General features: G+C 37.5%; 1 protein-coding gene across 1 annotated transcript in view; it reads right to left on the bottom strand.

Annotated features, from left to right (window-relative positions):
- Positions 1-16230, bottom strand: part of CCDC40 (coiled-coil domain 40 molecular ruler complex subunit) — a 102969-nt gene that overhangs the window by 66950 nt on the left and 19789 nt on the right. Inside the window, exons 6-9 of the mRNA XM_072645227.1 lie at positions 15235-15318; positions 14938-15157; positions 3608-3765; positions 3200-3322 (exon numbers count right to left, since the gene is read on the bottom strand). Of these exons, the coding sequence (XP_072501328.1) occupies positions 3200-3322; positions 3608-3765; positions 14938-15157; positions 15235-15318 (585 nt within the window). The remainder of the gene's footprint in view (positions 1-3199; positions 3323-3607; positions 3766-14937; positions 15158-15234; positions 15319-16230) is intronic.

The raw sequence follows: 16230 nt of genomic DNA, 5'->3' as shown, positions 1-16230 counted from the left end.
ACTCTTCAGTATCCTCTTCTGGCTCATCAAAATCTATCATGGTCCCTAACTGTGGGTATTGCCCAAGGTTCTGATCTGGGCCCCCTTCTTTCCTCTCTCTTCACTTTCTTTAGGTGACCTTATCAGCTCCCACAGACTTAATTATCATTTCTTGGCAGATGCCTCACAGGTAGTCTATCCAATCCCAGTCTCCCCTCTGAGCTTTAGTCCGGCATCGCTACCTTTCTATTGGATATTTTAAACTGTTTGTCTTGGAGATACCACAAACTCAAATAGAACAAACTCAGATACAAATAGAATCCATCATCTTTCCTTCAAATTACAACCTTTGCCCAAACTTCCCTACATCTATTTAGAACACCACTATTTTCCCCAGGTTTGTAACTTTGACACGTCCCTTCCCTTCTCACTCTTTCTCCACATACCCAATCAGTTGCCATGTCTTGATTACCATTTCTATCTCCATGAAATCTCTCAAATCTAACCCCTTCTCATCTACTTCCATGACCACCTTAGTTCAGGTCCTCTTGCTTAGATTATTGCCACAGCCTTTTAATTGGTCTTTCTGACTAGTCTGTCACCACTCTAGCCTGTCCTCCACATAGCTGCCAAAGCGATTTTCCTTGAATGCAGATCTGACCATGTTATTCCTCTACTTAATAAACTCCAGTGGCTTCATATTACCTTTTGGATAAAACCTAAACACCTTTGTTTAGATCTTAAAGCCCTACATAACCTGGCGCCAGGCATACCAGACATTATTTCCCCCTTCCACAGTCTATGATCCAGCCAAACTAATCTTCTCTCTGATGCTCACCCTTCATCTCCCATCCTTTGCACTGATCATCTCCCATGTCTGTAATGCACTCCACTTCTACTTCATAGAAAACTTCTCTATCTTCTTTATGAACCCTTTTCTGATTCCCTAGCCACTGATGTCCACTTTCTCTCCCTCCCTTTTATTTAGCTACTTTGTATTTATGCTCTTTTTATTAATTTTATATATTTGTACTTATTGTACAAATTTATTTTCCTCCTCATTAGACAAAAATCTTTTAGGAAGTGAGGACCATTTCCCTTCTGGTGTTTGTAGACTCAGAGCCCCAACACATAATGAAATTCCTCTAAACAGTAAGAAATGGAATGTCCTAAGAATACAGTATGTTCCTCTGCCTCGTACTCTGTGGCTATCAAGGTACTTTGGAATCCTGACTCTGTCACCTAGACAGATAGCAAAAATAGTGTTTTGCTCCCTAAGTTTTGTGTTATCTGCATTAGATGAATCTGCAATTGATGCCTTTGTCCAAGTTACTGATAAAAATGTTAAAACAGCACAGGACCCATGACAGATCTCTGGGTTCCTCCATCAAAAAATTCTTGCATTAACAACTATTTTTGAAACCATCCAAACCCATCTGATAGTATTAGCATCAATTCTGCCTCTCTCCATTTCCCCACAGGAATAGTATGAGATACTTACCAAAAACTTTCCTAAAATGAATGCAAACAATATAAATAGCTTTGCCCTCACCTACTGCTAAAAGAGGAGATCAGGTAATTCTGGCATGACTTCTTCTTGATGGAGCTGTGCTGGATTTTTGCAATCCTTCCTTACCTATCTAGATATTCACCAATAATCTCTTTACTGTTCCATTCTAGAATTTTCCCAGGAATTGAAGTCAAGATTACTGGCTTATAGTTTGCAGATTCTCTACTCTTCCCTTGTTGGAGCCTCCTCTTGAATCCTGTGTTCATTTCGGATCAACCAGAGAGCATCCAGAGGAGGGCAAGCAGGATAGTGATAGCCCTTGAGTCCATGTCATAGGAGGATTGTTTGAAGCCATGGCCATGCTTAGCTTGTAGAAGAGGAGATTTGGGAGTGAGTGGATGATATCTGAACTGAAGTATTTGAAGGGCTGTCATATGGAAGAGGAATTTGGCTTGTTTTGAGTGGCCCATAATTTTCCTCTTTGCAAGGTCCACCCCATTGCTTTGGGAAAAACTTCCTAATAATTAGAGCTGTCCAAAAGAGGAATGAGCCTCTTTGGGAGAGGCTGAGTTCCTTTACTTGCCAGTCTTCAAGTGGGAACTGGATAACCTTTTGGCAGAGAGTCCTTTCATGTCTGGGTTGTATGAGGTGACCACTGAGGACTCTTCCAACTCACAAATTCTGTAATTCTATAGTTAACACATATCTATTGAATTCTTATTATGCATAGAGTACTGTGCTAGGTGCAGTGACAGCAAAGAAAATAATACAGACCTCCTGCCACATAAGAGCTTACTATTTGATCGGGAAGAAAAAATTATGAAGACAATATATGTTGTGGACTTAGAAAAATATGGAAAGACTTGGACTTTTGAAGGAAGAGGTTACCTACCCTCAGATAAACAGAGGACAAATAAGTAGAGTATGGTTTTACATAGATGAATATGAATGTATATGTTTATATATAGGAGTATGATTATAGATATCTCAGCATATGTATGTGTATGTAAGTGTATATGTGTCTGTGTATATGCATGTATATATCTGTGTATATGTTTGCATGTGTATATATGTATGTATGTGCGCATATGTATGTGTGTGTATAATTTATACACATATCCACATTTAATTGTAGCCTTCCTGGAGTGGAGGAGGAAGGGGGAGAAAAGAACACAGTAAAAAGTGCACAGCAGAGAACAAAAGAAAACTTACAAGGAAGCAAAGAAAAGATGAACAGCTCTGAACACAATGCATAGTGTGTATGATATAGGCTTTCTTGAAATGGAAATTTACTGCTGCATATTTTGAATCCCCTCTGTGAAGATGGCAATGCTTTTTTTTCCTTATTTTGTATTTAAGTTCATAATGTTTCTTTTCCTTTTCTTATTGTGTATTTAACTATTAGTATTTCAATTTAAAATAAATTAATAATAAAAAACATTTTAAAAAAACAACACATGCTCATGGCATAAGAGCTAGAAGGGACTTTAGAGATCATCTAATTCAATCTCTTTATTTTACAGAGAAGGAAATCAAAGCCCAGAGAGGTTTAAGCAATTGGTCCAGGGTCCCAGAGGTAGTAAGTAGAAGAACCAGGATTTCAATTTAAGACCTCTGAGTCCAAATCCAGTGCTCTTTCTATGAAGCACATTGTCTCAGGATAAGGACCAGATACATATTAGAGTCTAAAAGTGCTGCATGATCTCTTACCTCACCCACTGCTTTTCTTATAGTTTTTGTGTCTTCACACTGGGCAGCTAATTGGGCTTCATATAAAGCAATATGCTCTTCTAACTGGTTGGCATTCCTAGTGAGCCGGTCTACATACAGGTCCTGAAAAATCAGAAGAGAAGACATACAATACAGACATATGTCCTAGAGGAGACGTTGGATTGTTAAGATTCAGAATAAGGTTAGAATCCAGGTGAGAAAGAACATCTAGTATGTGATGTTTGTCTCAAATCCATCAAAACCAGACTGGTCTCAAAACCAGACCAGTCCAGTGAGATCAACAGCTCTTCTCTGTAGGAGTCGTGTTATTGGCAAACTTAAGTCTTCATTAGTAAATTTCATATAGGAAATAGTAACGGTTACATATATGTTCAATTTGCCAAATACCTGTTTTTTCTTCTCAATCTCTGAATTCAGCTTCTCAACTTCAGCCTTTTTTACCACCTGTTTCATTACACTGATATCGTCTCGTACATCCTGGTCTATATTTTGCAGGTAGAATAGACGCAATGTCAAGTTCTCCATATCACTCTGTAGAGAAGCCACTGGGGGGGGGGGGAGGGAAAGACAGAGAGAGAGAGAGAGAGAGAGAGAGAGGGAGGGAGGGAGAGAGAGGGAAAGAGAATGTTATTTATCAGAACACACCTTTTCCCTGATATTTTTAAGTCAAGAAGTAAAGAACAATGGTTTCTCTGACCCTTCAATCCCACTGAGATGAGGTAATATCTCACTATTTAAATCCAAAAGTCCAGTCTAAGCCTTCAAAGATCTAATGATCTAATGAAAGAGAACCAAGTGGGATTTTAGCCCCACAAAATGAAATAAGCCATTCGATTTCCTATGTTTCAGAAGAGCTCCTTCTTATGTCCAAAGACACAATGCTTTAATTTTGCAGCATTCTGCTTCATAGAAATGCTGGCAAATCTACAGCTTTCAAGAGAAAATATAAAAAGAAATGAAGTGGTAAGATTAGTTACAGTGAATTTATCTTGAAGAAAATAGGATGCGGTCGTATAATAATTTTAGAAAGTTGACTAATATCTCTATATGGACTAATATCTCTGTTGTGCTTTCAACCTCAGTTTCAGACTCAGAAATGTGTCATTATCCATTTATCCAGATATGATCAAATGATCCATCACTAAGAATTCATTAAGTGCCTATTCTGGGCCAGGAACTGGGTTAAGACACTGGGTCAGTCCCTGGAGAGTGTACTGACACTAATCCAAATCACAGAAGATTGATTTACAACCTACAATGTCAATTTATTAATTTTTAAATACAAATAATGTCTGTTTGGCCCTGGACACACCAGGAGTTAAGCTGGAAGAATGGGTTAAGGTATGGTAGGATGCTCTCTTGGTGCTTGCTTTGGCCTTATCTGGGCAAGCTAGTACCAGAAGCAAGGAGCCACAATTTGGGAACCAAGAAAATAAAGTGAATGGGATGGACTAGATATGGTCAGCATGGACAAAGTTGGATTTGAAATACCTGATTTATGTATATGTGTGTGTGTGTATGTACACACACACATATACATATATATGCATATATAATTATAAATCATTGTGTATAATTTGTAAAAAAAGTCATAAATATTTTATATATTGTATTTATTTATTTACATATAAATATAAAACAAGGCATAGTTCCTGCCTCTGAATAGTATATAATCTAATGGGGATGGGGGAAGATGAAATTAATGTGTGTGCAGATTTGCTAAGAAGAGATCATTTATTTATAAGGATTACAGAAGATTTCATAAAAGAGGTAGATTCTGAACTGGGTCTTGAGGGGAAGGTTTTCAGAAGGTGAAGGTTTGTGTAGAGAAATCATTCCAGACAGGGGGTATAATGGTCACAGAGGCATAGAAGGACAGGATAAACTCAGAGAGCCTCAAGTAACTTTGTTAGCTTATGACACTGCATGTGTGAAGGGAAGTAATATACAACAAAACTGGATGGATAGGTTGGAGATCCTCAAGAAAGTAAATTATCAATGAGAAAATTGCAGAATGAATTGGAGCAAAGCAATTGGATATTCTTTGGGAACACTTCTATCAAGTTATGATAACTAGAGGATTTGCCTTTCTATTCTAGAGAACCGATTATTCAAAATCACAGCATAAACCTCTTAATTTGGGTAGTGGAGATAAATACTGAAATTATCATCCTCCATCTTTACTTTTCATAGAATCCATGATGATTACCATACTTCTATATGACCTAGTCATTACAATATTATCTTTCATTTTGACACTTTCATAATACCATAATTTTCTATTTTATTTATTATTTTGATATTTTAGGTTGACTTTTCTAACTGACATATTACTTGTCATCAGAAACTTGTCTCCAAATATATTTAGGATGGATTACTTCTGACAAGGTTTCCTTTAAACAACTAATATCCTTAATTTCTACAACTGAATTACTCATCTGTCCAGTGCATAGAGGGAATTGTGTTTAGTATTTTCACAAACTCAATTAATAGAAAAATTAACCAAAAATCAAGAATAGATAATAGAAAATTATTGTTTTAATACTGTTAGAACCATTATGGAAAGCAATTTGTAATTATTTAAATAAAGGGACTAATATATCTATACCTTTGACCCAGAGATTCCATTACTAAGTTTATACCCCAAGGAGGCCATTGATAAGAAGAGAGTCCTCATGCACACCAGAATATTGTTAGCAGCATTTTTATGATAGCAAAGAACTGGAAACAAAGTAGATGTCTATCAGTTGGGGAATAGCTAAATAAATTGCAATATGTGACTATAAAGGAATTTTTTTATAATGGAATATTACCTTGAAATGACAGATATGATGAATAGAAAGAAGCTATATGAATTGATGCAGACTGAAGTAAGCAAGGCCAAGAAAAACAATATATTCATAACTACAACAATGTAAACTAAAAAAAACCAACGACACCCCAAAACCCCCAAAACTGAATCATGCAAAATTATAAAAGAGAGCATGTTGCAAAAGAGGAGCATAAGAAGACACTTTGACTCAACCCTTTTGAGGAGGTAAGAGGTCCACAAGTGTCATACATGGCACATATTTTCAGACTTTTTTGTTGTAATGTCAATTATCAATTATGCTGACTTTTTTCTTTTTTTTCTGTCTTTAAAAAATACTGTTTTTCATATGGGATGTGGTCCCAATTTATTGGGCAATTGACATTCATTGCTTAATAAAGTGATATGCTCAATATGTAATATATTAATATGACTCAATTGTCAGGTATTCACTGTGTTACTGAAACCCCAGAATGTAGTTAGTTTTAATATATAAGCAAAAGATAAATGAGATATAACTATAAAGGGAAATGAGAAAATTAATAATATTTATTTGCCTAAGTTGTGGTTAGTGAAGTTTTGCTGAGGTATATATTACTCTTGTTTTGAATTTTCATTGTCTGAATTGTCATGAAGCCAATAGTAAAACTATTTCTTTTCTGAACAGGAAATTTCCCCACCTGGTTAAACCTGAGTCCTGCTTTTGATACCCTGTGACTACATAATTGTAGCAATTAGTTATGACTTGTATCTAGAATCAAACAGTGCTAAGGGAATCTTTCCCCTGTTATGGTATATGTCAAGTCAGTCTGTACCCTTGAGGGGATGAGTCTTGACTTTGTTAAAATTATGTCCCTCCTTTTTTTTTCATAGCAAATTTCCATAATAAAGCAGGTGAGTATGAAATGTTTTTTAAGTACAATACTAAATCTATTAATTAATAAATTGATATTGGTACATCTCTGAATTTCCATAATAGGCTGCAAGTATGAAAAAAATTACAATTTTAATCTGTATTTGTGGTCAAATTATGATAATTCTCTTCAAAAGGGTAAATTAGGCTTCTGGAAGGCAAGATGGTAGAGTAAGAAGATAGTTGCTCTCACCCTCCCTTACTGAACTCTGAAAGCCCAGAAAAATATCGCCCCAAGAAAAACTCTGGAACAGCTAAGTCAGTAGAAAGATGGTGTGCAGCAGTCTTATAGCCCAGGAAGGTTATGGGATTAACAGGAAAGGCCTCTCTTACTCTGGAGGAAAGAGAGAAGTATAGGATGGGAGGTGTCTCAGCAAGCCACTGGCAAACCCCACCTCAGCACACCAGGGGGAGGTCATGAGCCCCAGGTTGATAGAGCAGGCAAGTGCCAACACCAGGACATCCCCCCACCCCCCACCCTTCCCTGAGTGCCTCAGCATAGGCAGGGAAACTGGTAGACACCAGCTTGGAAAACCACCATATGCTCTGTGTTCTCCCACAGCCAAATCTCACAGTGATTCAGCACAACTCCAATAGGCACAGCTCCAGGTTGGCAGACATCCTCCAGCAGCCAAACATTCAAGTGCAAGGCCCGGGCAAGCATGTGTCCCCCAGGGCCAGATTCCCCACCCCACCCCAAGAGCTCCAGTGTTGCTGATCCCAGCTAGCACCAGGAAAGCTGCCAGACCCCTACAACCTCCAGTTGCCAACACCTGAGGCCACATCACACAAAGTCAATGACCATGGTCTGGGCTCCTAGCACAAGAAGCTTGGGTCAGTGCCATCTGCAGGAGATCTGCAGTGCCATGAGCAGGAGAGCTCAACTCTAAAAGCCAAGAATTAGGCAAACACTATGAGCAGAAAGCAGTAATGGACAATGATCATAGATTCTTATTGTGGGGACAAGGAAGATCAAGGCACAAATTCAGAGGAGAACAACATTGTCAATACAGCTACATCTGAAAACTCAAAGAGGAACGTGACCTGTTCTCAAGTCCAAAAAGCCTTCTTGGAAGAGCTCAAGAAGGATTTTAAAAGTCAAATAAGAGAAGCAGAAGAAAAATTGAGAAAAGAAATGAAAGGTATGCAAGAGAGAGTCAATAACTTGGAAAAGGAAGGACAAAAATTGACTGTAGAATAGAATTGACCAAATGGAAAAGAAGGCACAAAAACTCACTGAAGAGAAGAATTCCTTAAAAAGTAAAATGGGCCAAATGAAAAAGGAGGTACAAAATCTAATAGAAGCAAACAATTTGTTAAAAAATTAGAATTGGGCAAGTGGAAGCTAATGACTCTATGAGATATCAAGAATCAGTCAAACAGAAACAACAAAAAAAAGAAAAAATAGAAGAAAACATAAAATACCTCACTGGTAAAACAACTGACCTGGAAAATAGATGCAGGAGAGATAATTTAAAAATAATTAGTCTGCCTGAAAACCATAATGAAAAAAAGAACCTGGACAGCATTTTTCAGGAAATCATTAAGGAAAACTACCCTGAAGTCCTAGAACCAGAAGGCAAAATAGTCATTGAAAGAATCCACCAATCACCTCCTGAAAGAGATCCCAAATTAAAAACACCAAGGAATATTGTAGCCAAATTCTAAAATTATCAGGCCAAAGAGAAAATACTGCAAGCATCCAGAAAGAAACAATTTAAGTATCAGGGAACCACAGTCAGGATTACACAGGGCCTTGTAGCTTTTACATTAAAAAGATTGGAGGGCAAGGAATGTGATATTCCATAGGGCAAAGGAGCTTGGATTACAACCAAGGATCAACTACTTAGCAAAAGTCAGCATAATCTTTCAGGGGAGCAGATGGATAGTCAATGAAACAGGGACTTCCAAACCTTCCTAATGAAAAAACCAGAGCTCAACAGAAAATTCAGTCTTCAAATACAAATTTCAAGAAAGGCATAAAAAGGTAAACAGGAAAAACAACAACAATATGTTATTAATAAGGGCAAACTGTTTACATTCCTCCAAGGGAAGATGACGCTTGTAAGCTTGAGAACTATATTGTTATTATAGAAAGAGGACGTGGTTGACTTTGATGTGATGATAAAAAAACCTAATGAAGTGATGAAAAGGGATTATACTGAAGAGGAAAGGAGGAAGCATAGAAAGGTAAATTACATGAAAAAGCACAAAAACCTATCACAGTAGAGGGAAAGAAGGGAGGTGAGTATTGTTTGAACATTACTCTAATCAGATTTGGTTCAGAGAAGGAATAACATAATCAGTTAGTATAGAAATCTAACTTATCTTACAGGAAGTAGGAGGGGAAAGGGAAACAAAGGGGAGGGGTGGATAGAAGGGAGGGAAGAATTAGTAAGGGTGAAGGCAAAGAAAAGGTAGGGGAGTGATAGTAGGGCAGATGAAGGAAGGCAGAAAAACTCTAGTGAGGAGGGAAAGGGAGAAAGGAAAGAGAAAAGCATAAACAGGAGGGAAAGAAAGACAGATAGTAATCATAACTGTGAATATGAATGGGATGAACTCTCCCATAAAACAGAAGTGGATAGCAGAGTGGATTAAGGACCATAATCTTACAATATGTTGTTTACAAGAAACACATTTGAAGAGGGATACAAACAGAGTAAAGGTAAAAAGCTGGAGCAGAATATATTATGCTTCAGCTGAAGTAAAAAAAGCAGGCATAACAATCCTAATCTCAGACAAAGCAAAAGCAAAGGTAGTTCTAATGAAAAGAGATAAGGAAGGAAACTACATCCTGCTAAAAGGTACCATAGGTAAATAGATCTGTATCCCAAAGACATCATAAAACAGGAAAAATATTTATAGCAGCTCTTTTTGTGACAACAAAGAACTGGAAATTGAAGGGATGTCTATCAATTGGGGAATGGCTGAACAAGTTGTAGTATATGAATGTAATGGAATACTATTGTTCTATAAGAAATGATGAGCAGTCAAACTTCATAAAAACCTGGAAAGACTTATATGAACTGATGCTGAGTGAAATGAGCAGAACCAGGAGAACATTGCACACAGTAATAGCCACATTGTGGGATGATTGACCTTGATAAACTTAGCTCTTCTCAGAAATACAAGGATCTAAGATAATTCCAAAAGCCCCACAACAGAAAATGCTATCCACATCCAGAGAAGGAACTTTGAAGTCTGAATGCAGACAGAAACGTAGTATTTGCTCTCCTTTTCTTCTGTTGTTTTGTTTTGTTTCTTCTTTCTCATAGTTCCTACCCATTAGTTCTAGTTCTTCTTTACATCATAACTAATGTCAAAATATGTTGAATATAAATATATGTCTATATTAGATTGCACAACATCTTGAGGAGTGGGGAGGAGAGGGTGGGAGAGAAAATGCACTCAAAATCTTGTGGAAGGGAAGGTTGAGAACTAAAAATCAATTGATTATATTGTATTGATAATTGTAAAGGAAGTAAAATTATTTTCCTATTTTTAAACTATGTCTGATAATTTTAAAAGATAGGAATTCATTTTACAAGTTATATCCACATGAATTTTTTAAAAAAGATTCTCATGTCAGGTACAGGGTTTAGGTAAAGAAACAGCAACTGAAATTCTCTGAAATATCAGGTTTGGAGAAGCAAATTTAAGAGATTATACTAGTTATACTAATATAATACTGATTATATTAAGTTTTGTTACTGACAGATTTTAGCAGAATTATCTAGTGATTTGGAACCAGAGAAGCAGAGCCCTTTCAGAGCTGTCTTGAGAATGAAGCCTATTCCAGAATGTCCAAGAGAAGATGTTCCAGGACCAGATGACTACATGAGACATCTGGGACTCAAAATGTGCTGATTAAATAGACATTGGGAATGAGTTACTAGGTTACAAGAAGATTTGATGCTAGTAGATATTAATGATCGTTATTGTATTGCTCTCGCCTTTTGTTTCATGGTGTTTATGTTTAAGTTTTCTTGGTTACCTTGGTGACAGGTAAATCTTCCCTCTCAGAATTAGTCCATTGTAAGTCCTCCAACTATTTTGATATATAACCTGACATATAATTCAAATTATGAATATATGAAAAATCTTATAGATTTGGCTTATAGTTAAGTGATCCATGGGGGAATGGGTTGCCCATTCCCCCATGAATCAAAAGGGGTAATTTGAAGGAATTGACAGAATTGGAGCAGCAAGTGGTTAATTGTGGGAACTGAGTGAACCAAACTGCCTCAATCTTGTGTCTCAATTGTGTCTCAATTCCATTTCTATTCAATTATGGGCCTAGTCCAAATTTTATCCTGAAGGAAACTTTGTTCAGTTATGGGAATTGTGAAGATAAACTACAATGCATTGTTTGAATCTAGCCCAGCATGGCTGGAAAGCTAGACCACCTCTACCTGCTGCTTAGAGATCCTTAACTAAAGATCTCAATTTGCTGACCAGAAACCCAGTCAGATTCAAAAACTGATACAAGGAAAACAGTTGTACATCTCAGTCAACTCATTTATCTAAAAACTGGCCCCATACTGATCAATCTTTTTCTGAATTCAAGAATTGTACCTGTTGCTTTCCCTCTCTCAACTTGGAAAGTCCTCAATCTTTCCTCCCATTAGAAATCAGATTACCTATTGTATCCTGGTTGCTTCCTTTTAATTAAATGACTGAAAATTTTTTTATTTCATTTTTTAATATATTTTTAATTTATTTGATTGTTTTTAATGTATAAAAATATGCCTCTTCCTGTATTTGTGGTCCATTGTCAAAGGTGAGGAAGGCAACTGGTTCTGATTTATTGGGCAGTTGGTATGATTTGCTCACTAAACAGATATGCTTGGAAGCCTGAACCTTAGTTTTGTCAGTCATTTTATCTTTCACAGACGGCTCTCAGATAAAGGAAGAGGAAGGGATAGTGGAAGGAACTTGTGATGTCAATAAACAAAAGACATCAATACTTTTAAAAATATACATTATTAAAGCTGAGTAGTTGAGAGAGAAGAAAATAATATATAAATAAAATTAATTAATATAACTAAAATGTATAATATCTGCTATCTGGAAATAGAAAATAGACATATATATATATATATATATATATATATATATATATATATATATATATATATATATATATATATATATATATGACAACATCATTTTCAAATTTTTCCCTCCCACCTCTCCATATCTTCACGCCAAACTTGTCTACTCATTGTTCTTTGGAAACATCTTCACTCCTCTGTTCAGACCATTCCTCTCATCTGAAAGGCCATTACTTTTCTTTTCCAAATATACCTGAATCTCACTAGCTCAAATCCTATTTAGTCTTTGGAGCCTATCCTAACTAGTATATTTCTTCTTCCTCTGATTTCTTGGAGCATTTATTGTTCACATGTCAGGCCTAGAGGCCTAAGGGCTACCCGAGTCTTACCTTACCTATCGGAGGTCTTCGGCTGGCCAAACCGGATAAACGTATGAGAGAAGAGACTTTCCAGAGTCGAACAAGGGTTAGGCTTTATTCAGGGTCTTGGTTACATGTGCAGGGGGAACTCTTCCTGAGGAGAGAGAAATCTCCCAAGGAGGCAAAGATCTTACAGTAAGAGAATGAAAGCGGAAGTGGAAGTGGGAGAGAGGGGAGAGGGAAGAAAGAAGAAAGAAGAGAGGAGAGAGGGAAGAGGGGCCTTCTGTCCTCTAAGGGCCCCTCAGCGCTAAGAGCGCCTTCAGGCTTTCCTGACCCTACTTAAGCTCTCCTGCCGCATAGTTTGCACCTGAATACTGTGCCTGTTAGACAACAATAGGTGTGCTCAGACCCCGGGCCAATCTCAAGGGCAGGGATGCTCTCTCCCAGCACGTTTCCCACGGGAAGAGGTGGAAATGCACGAGATAGCCTGGTCTCACACCTCAATTCCCTGCTGTTCCCTGGGGGGCCTCATGAGAACTCTAAGGTTTAGAAGTCCTCACCTTTACCCGCCCGAGACTGTCCACATGGAACTGAGCTTACACCCCCAACATTCACATATACCATGCATTTAGCACTTAAACATTAACAAGCTTGTATTGTTAGTGATTGCTTTATATACCACATATTTTGCTTCTGGAATAGTGTGTTAGTGAGGGGTTGTTTATATGACATGAAGACTTCACCTGCCAAACTGCTGCAGGAGATAGGATTCTCACTCCACTCTGGTTCTTCCATTTAGGATGTGAACATTATCCATCTTTTCCAGTCCTTCCCTTTCTATTTCCAATAGGCATGACCTATTATCTAGTCACCATTCTCAGCTCCACCTTGTAGTGAAGCAGGGACCTGTGAGCCTGGGCTATAGGGATGGCAACATGACCATAAGCAGTATCCTAGCTCTGAGGTGACAGCAACTGTTATTGAATTCATATCTTGCATATGGGGAAAAGACGAATTGCATTAATGCTTTTACCGTGCTTTGGGAAGTTTATAAAATATAAAATAGGTAAAATTTTCTCTCATATGGTTCTAAGGCCCCAATTCAGGAAATAATAATGTCTCATTAAGTTATATTTAATACTACTCTCCTTTCTTTAAGTCTTTAATTTTGGCAGCAGAAACTTGTCTTCAATGACACCAGTTTTCACTCCAGCCATCCTCCTCAACCTTTGCCCACAGAATCCTGAACTCCATTCCAATTTCTGATGGGTGAGCTTTTGCCTTATATTTCCTGAAAACAACTCCTGCCACCCCCCCTGTTTTAGGGGCACCCCTTTAGGTGTTATCTTCTCTTGTGGGAATATATGCCCACCTTATTCATATTTGTATCCCCTGCACTTAGTATGGTGCCTGGTACGTATTAAATATTTAGTAATTGCTTTTTCATTCATTTGTTCATTCCCTAATGAGAATATAAATACCTTGAACCTCATCTGACACTTCTCTATATCTTTCATACCTAATGTGATCTTTTGTAAGTATGTTTCCTTAATTTTGAAGATATTTTTCTTTTTTTATTCATTTTACAAAGGGATAGCTCTTTGCGTAAAGCAGGGAGGCATATTTTCACAAATGAATGTGACATTAAAAAAGACAGCAATGAAAGTTCAATTTAGTTTTAAAATGAGTATTTGTTGGTTGATGTTTAATATGTTGTATGTTATTGTAGGAAGTGATGGAATATTGTTCTTTCCCTGTACCTTTATTATTTAACTCACTGGAGAAAGTAAAGTCTCTTCTCCAAGATATAAGTCTAGTGATGGAAGGGGAAAGAGGAAAAGGCTTGTAAGGACCGTTCGCCACCAGGAAAGAAGGAATATACAAAAACAGTTTTTGTTCTTCTCTTTTGTTCTACACTGGGAAGATGTTGATGACAAATAAATTCTATAGAAACTTGCTGGTTAATCTGAGAACCTGGAGAAGCTGTGGTCAGACCATGGAACCAGGAAGAGAGACATTAAAGAGGAGAACAAGCTGCTAACTTTGTGACTTCTCCCACCTTGAGCAGCAGAGGGTTTAAAAAAAAGACACAAAACCCCCAAACCAGCCAATCAGGAATTTATGTGCCTTTGGGAACTGATGGCTAGTTATTCTTTTACTTCTATTTGATATCTCTCACCTTAGAGGTGACCAGGTAGCATTGTGGATAAAACTGAGAAAGATCTGAGTTCAAATCCAGCTTCAGACACTCCTAGATATGTGAACCTGGGCAAATCCTTTAACCCCTATCTGCTTCAGTTTCCTCGACTATAAAATGGGAACAAGAACACCTACCTCCCAGGGTTGTTGTGAGGATAAATGAAACAATATTTACAAAGTACTTAGCAAAATGATTAATAAATATTTGTCCCCTTCCTTCGGTTCCCTCATAAAACTTTCCTCTATAATACTTTGAGTTGTACGCTTTCACGCCTCAGTATACTTGGGGAGAATTGCGCATGCATGATTTCTGTGGGTCTTCTGTGTTATGAAAGACAATAAATTGAAAAAAAAAGCAAGTTAAAAAAGATACTGCTGTTTACCTTTTTTTTGTTCCTCCTTGGCTGCCATAATGGTTTTGTTGTAGAGGGCCCTTGTGCTTTGGAGTTCTTCCTCTGTCTGCCTTCTCTCAGCCTCTAGAACAGTATATTGATCATGGTGGTTCTCCAGTTCCATTTGTAGATGTGCCAAATGCTGCTGTACACCATAGAGCTGTACACCCAGCTCCTCCCTTTGAGTTTTGCCATGCTTCGTAGCCACAGTCTGTACAGAAAATAAATCAGTCAGTGCCACCTACATTGAACAAAACTTGTGGTTGATCAAGTAAACTAATACTGTACCAGCTCACGGATCTCCAATTTCATCTTATCTATCTGTTTCTCCAGATAATTTTTCAGTGCATTTTGGAATCTTTTCATCAAGGGCTGAAATAAAGGAAAACAAGTTTTTATTACCCAGAATCTAGTAGTAGGAAATAGGAATGTTTTACATATTTGGCTTTTAACACTGCATGATTCACATGTGCATTGATAAATCCATACATAAGGAAGCATTTATTAAGTTCCTACTATCAGAAACAAAAACATAGGAGTGTGGTTCCACTACTCCCCCCCCCCCAATAGTTACTCAATCAATGGCATAAACAAGGTATTAAGAAATTTTCCCACAATTTCAACACAAAGTTTGAATAAACCCTTAATTTGAAAGTAACATAGGTCTTTGAGCCATTAGATGAAGGCAGATGATCCCTCAGAAGAAACATCTTATAATTAGCTGAAAGAATTAGACTCATCTCTCAGCCTATATATATGAAAATAGCACCGAGTTCAGAGGTGAAAGAGTCAACTGATAAAACAAGTTATCACCAGAGGACTCCAACTTCTGTAGCTAAGGATTCCAGCTAAGTCACTGAGAGTCACTGGTGGTAGGCAGGTGGATTGGGGTCATTTATCTTTCTGTTTCTTTTTCTGTCTCTTTCTTCATCTCTGGCTCTCTGATTCTATCTCTTGGTTTTTCTCTATCTCTGTCTGTTTCTCTTCTCTTCTTCCCATTGATCATGTTACTGGAAACTTTGGACCAGTAGCAGACAACACATACAGATGAAAATAGAGAAGGCAACACTAAGAACAAATATGGACAGACACAGACAGATTCAGAAAGATAGCCACCTAAGGGAGAAAAATAGCTTCAAGGAATGTAACCTCTTTTGGTGGAGAGAATGCTACCTATGGACCTTAGAAAGGCACCAATTCCTGGAGTCCATCAAAAGGCTACACCTAAGGGGAATTCCATGGGGCCTCCACAAAGAAGAGCTATTCCTTTTTCTAACATAATCC

This window comes from Notamacropus eugenii, chromosome 2, assembly GCF_028372415.1.
Source record: "Notamacropus eugenii isolate mMacEug1 chromosome 2, mMacEug1.pri_v2, whole genome shotgun sequence".
In the NCBI taxonomy this organism is placed as follows: Eukaryota; Metazoa; Chordata; class Mammalia; order Diprotodontia; family Macropodidae; genus Notamacropus; species Notamacropus eugenii.
This window is presented reverse-complemented; position numbering and strand designations above follow the sequence as displayed.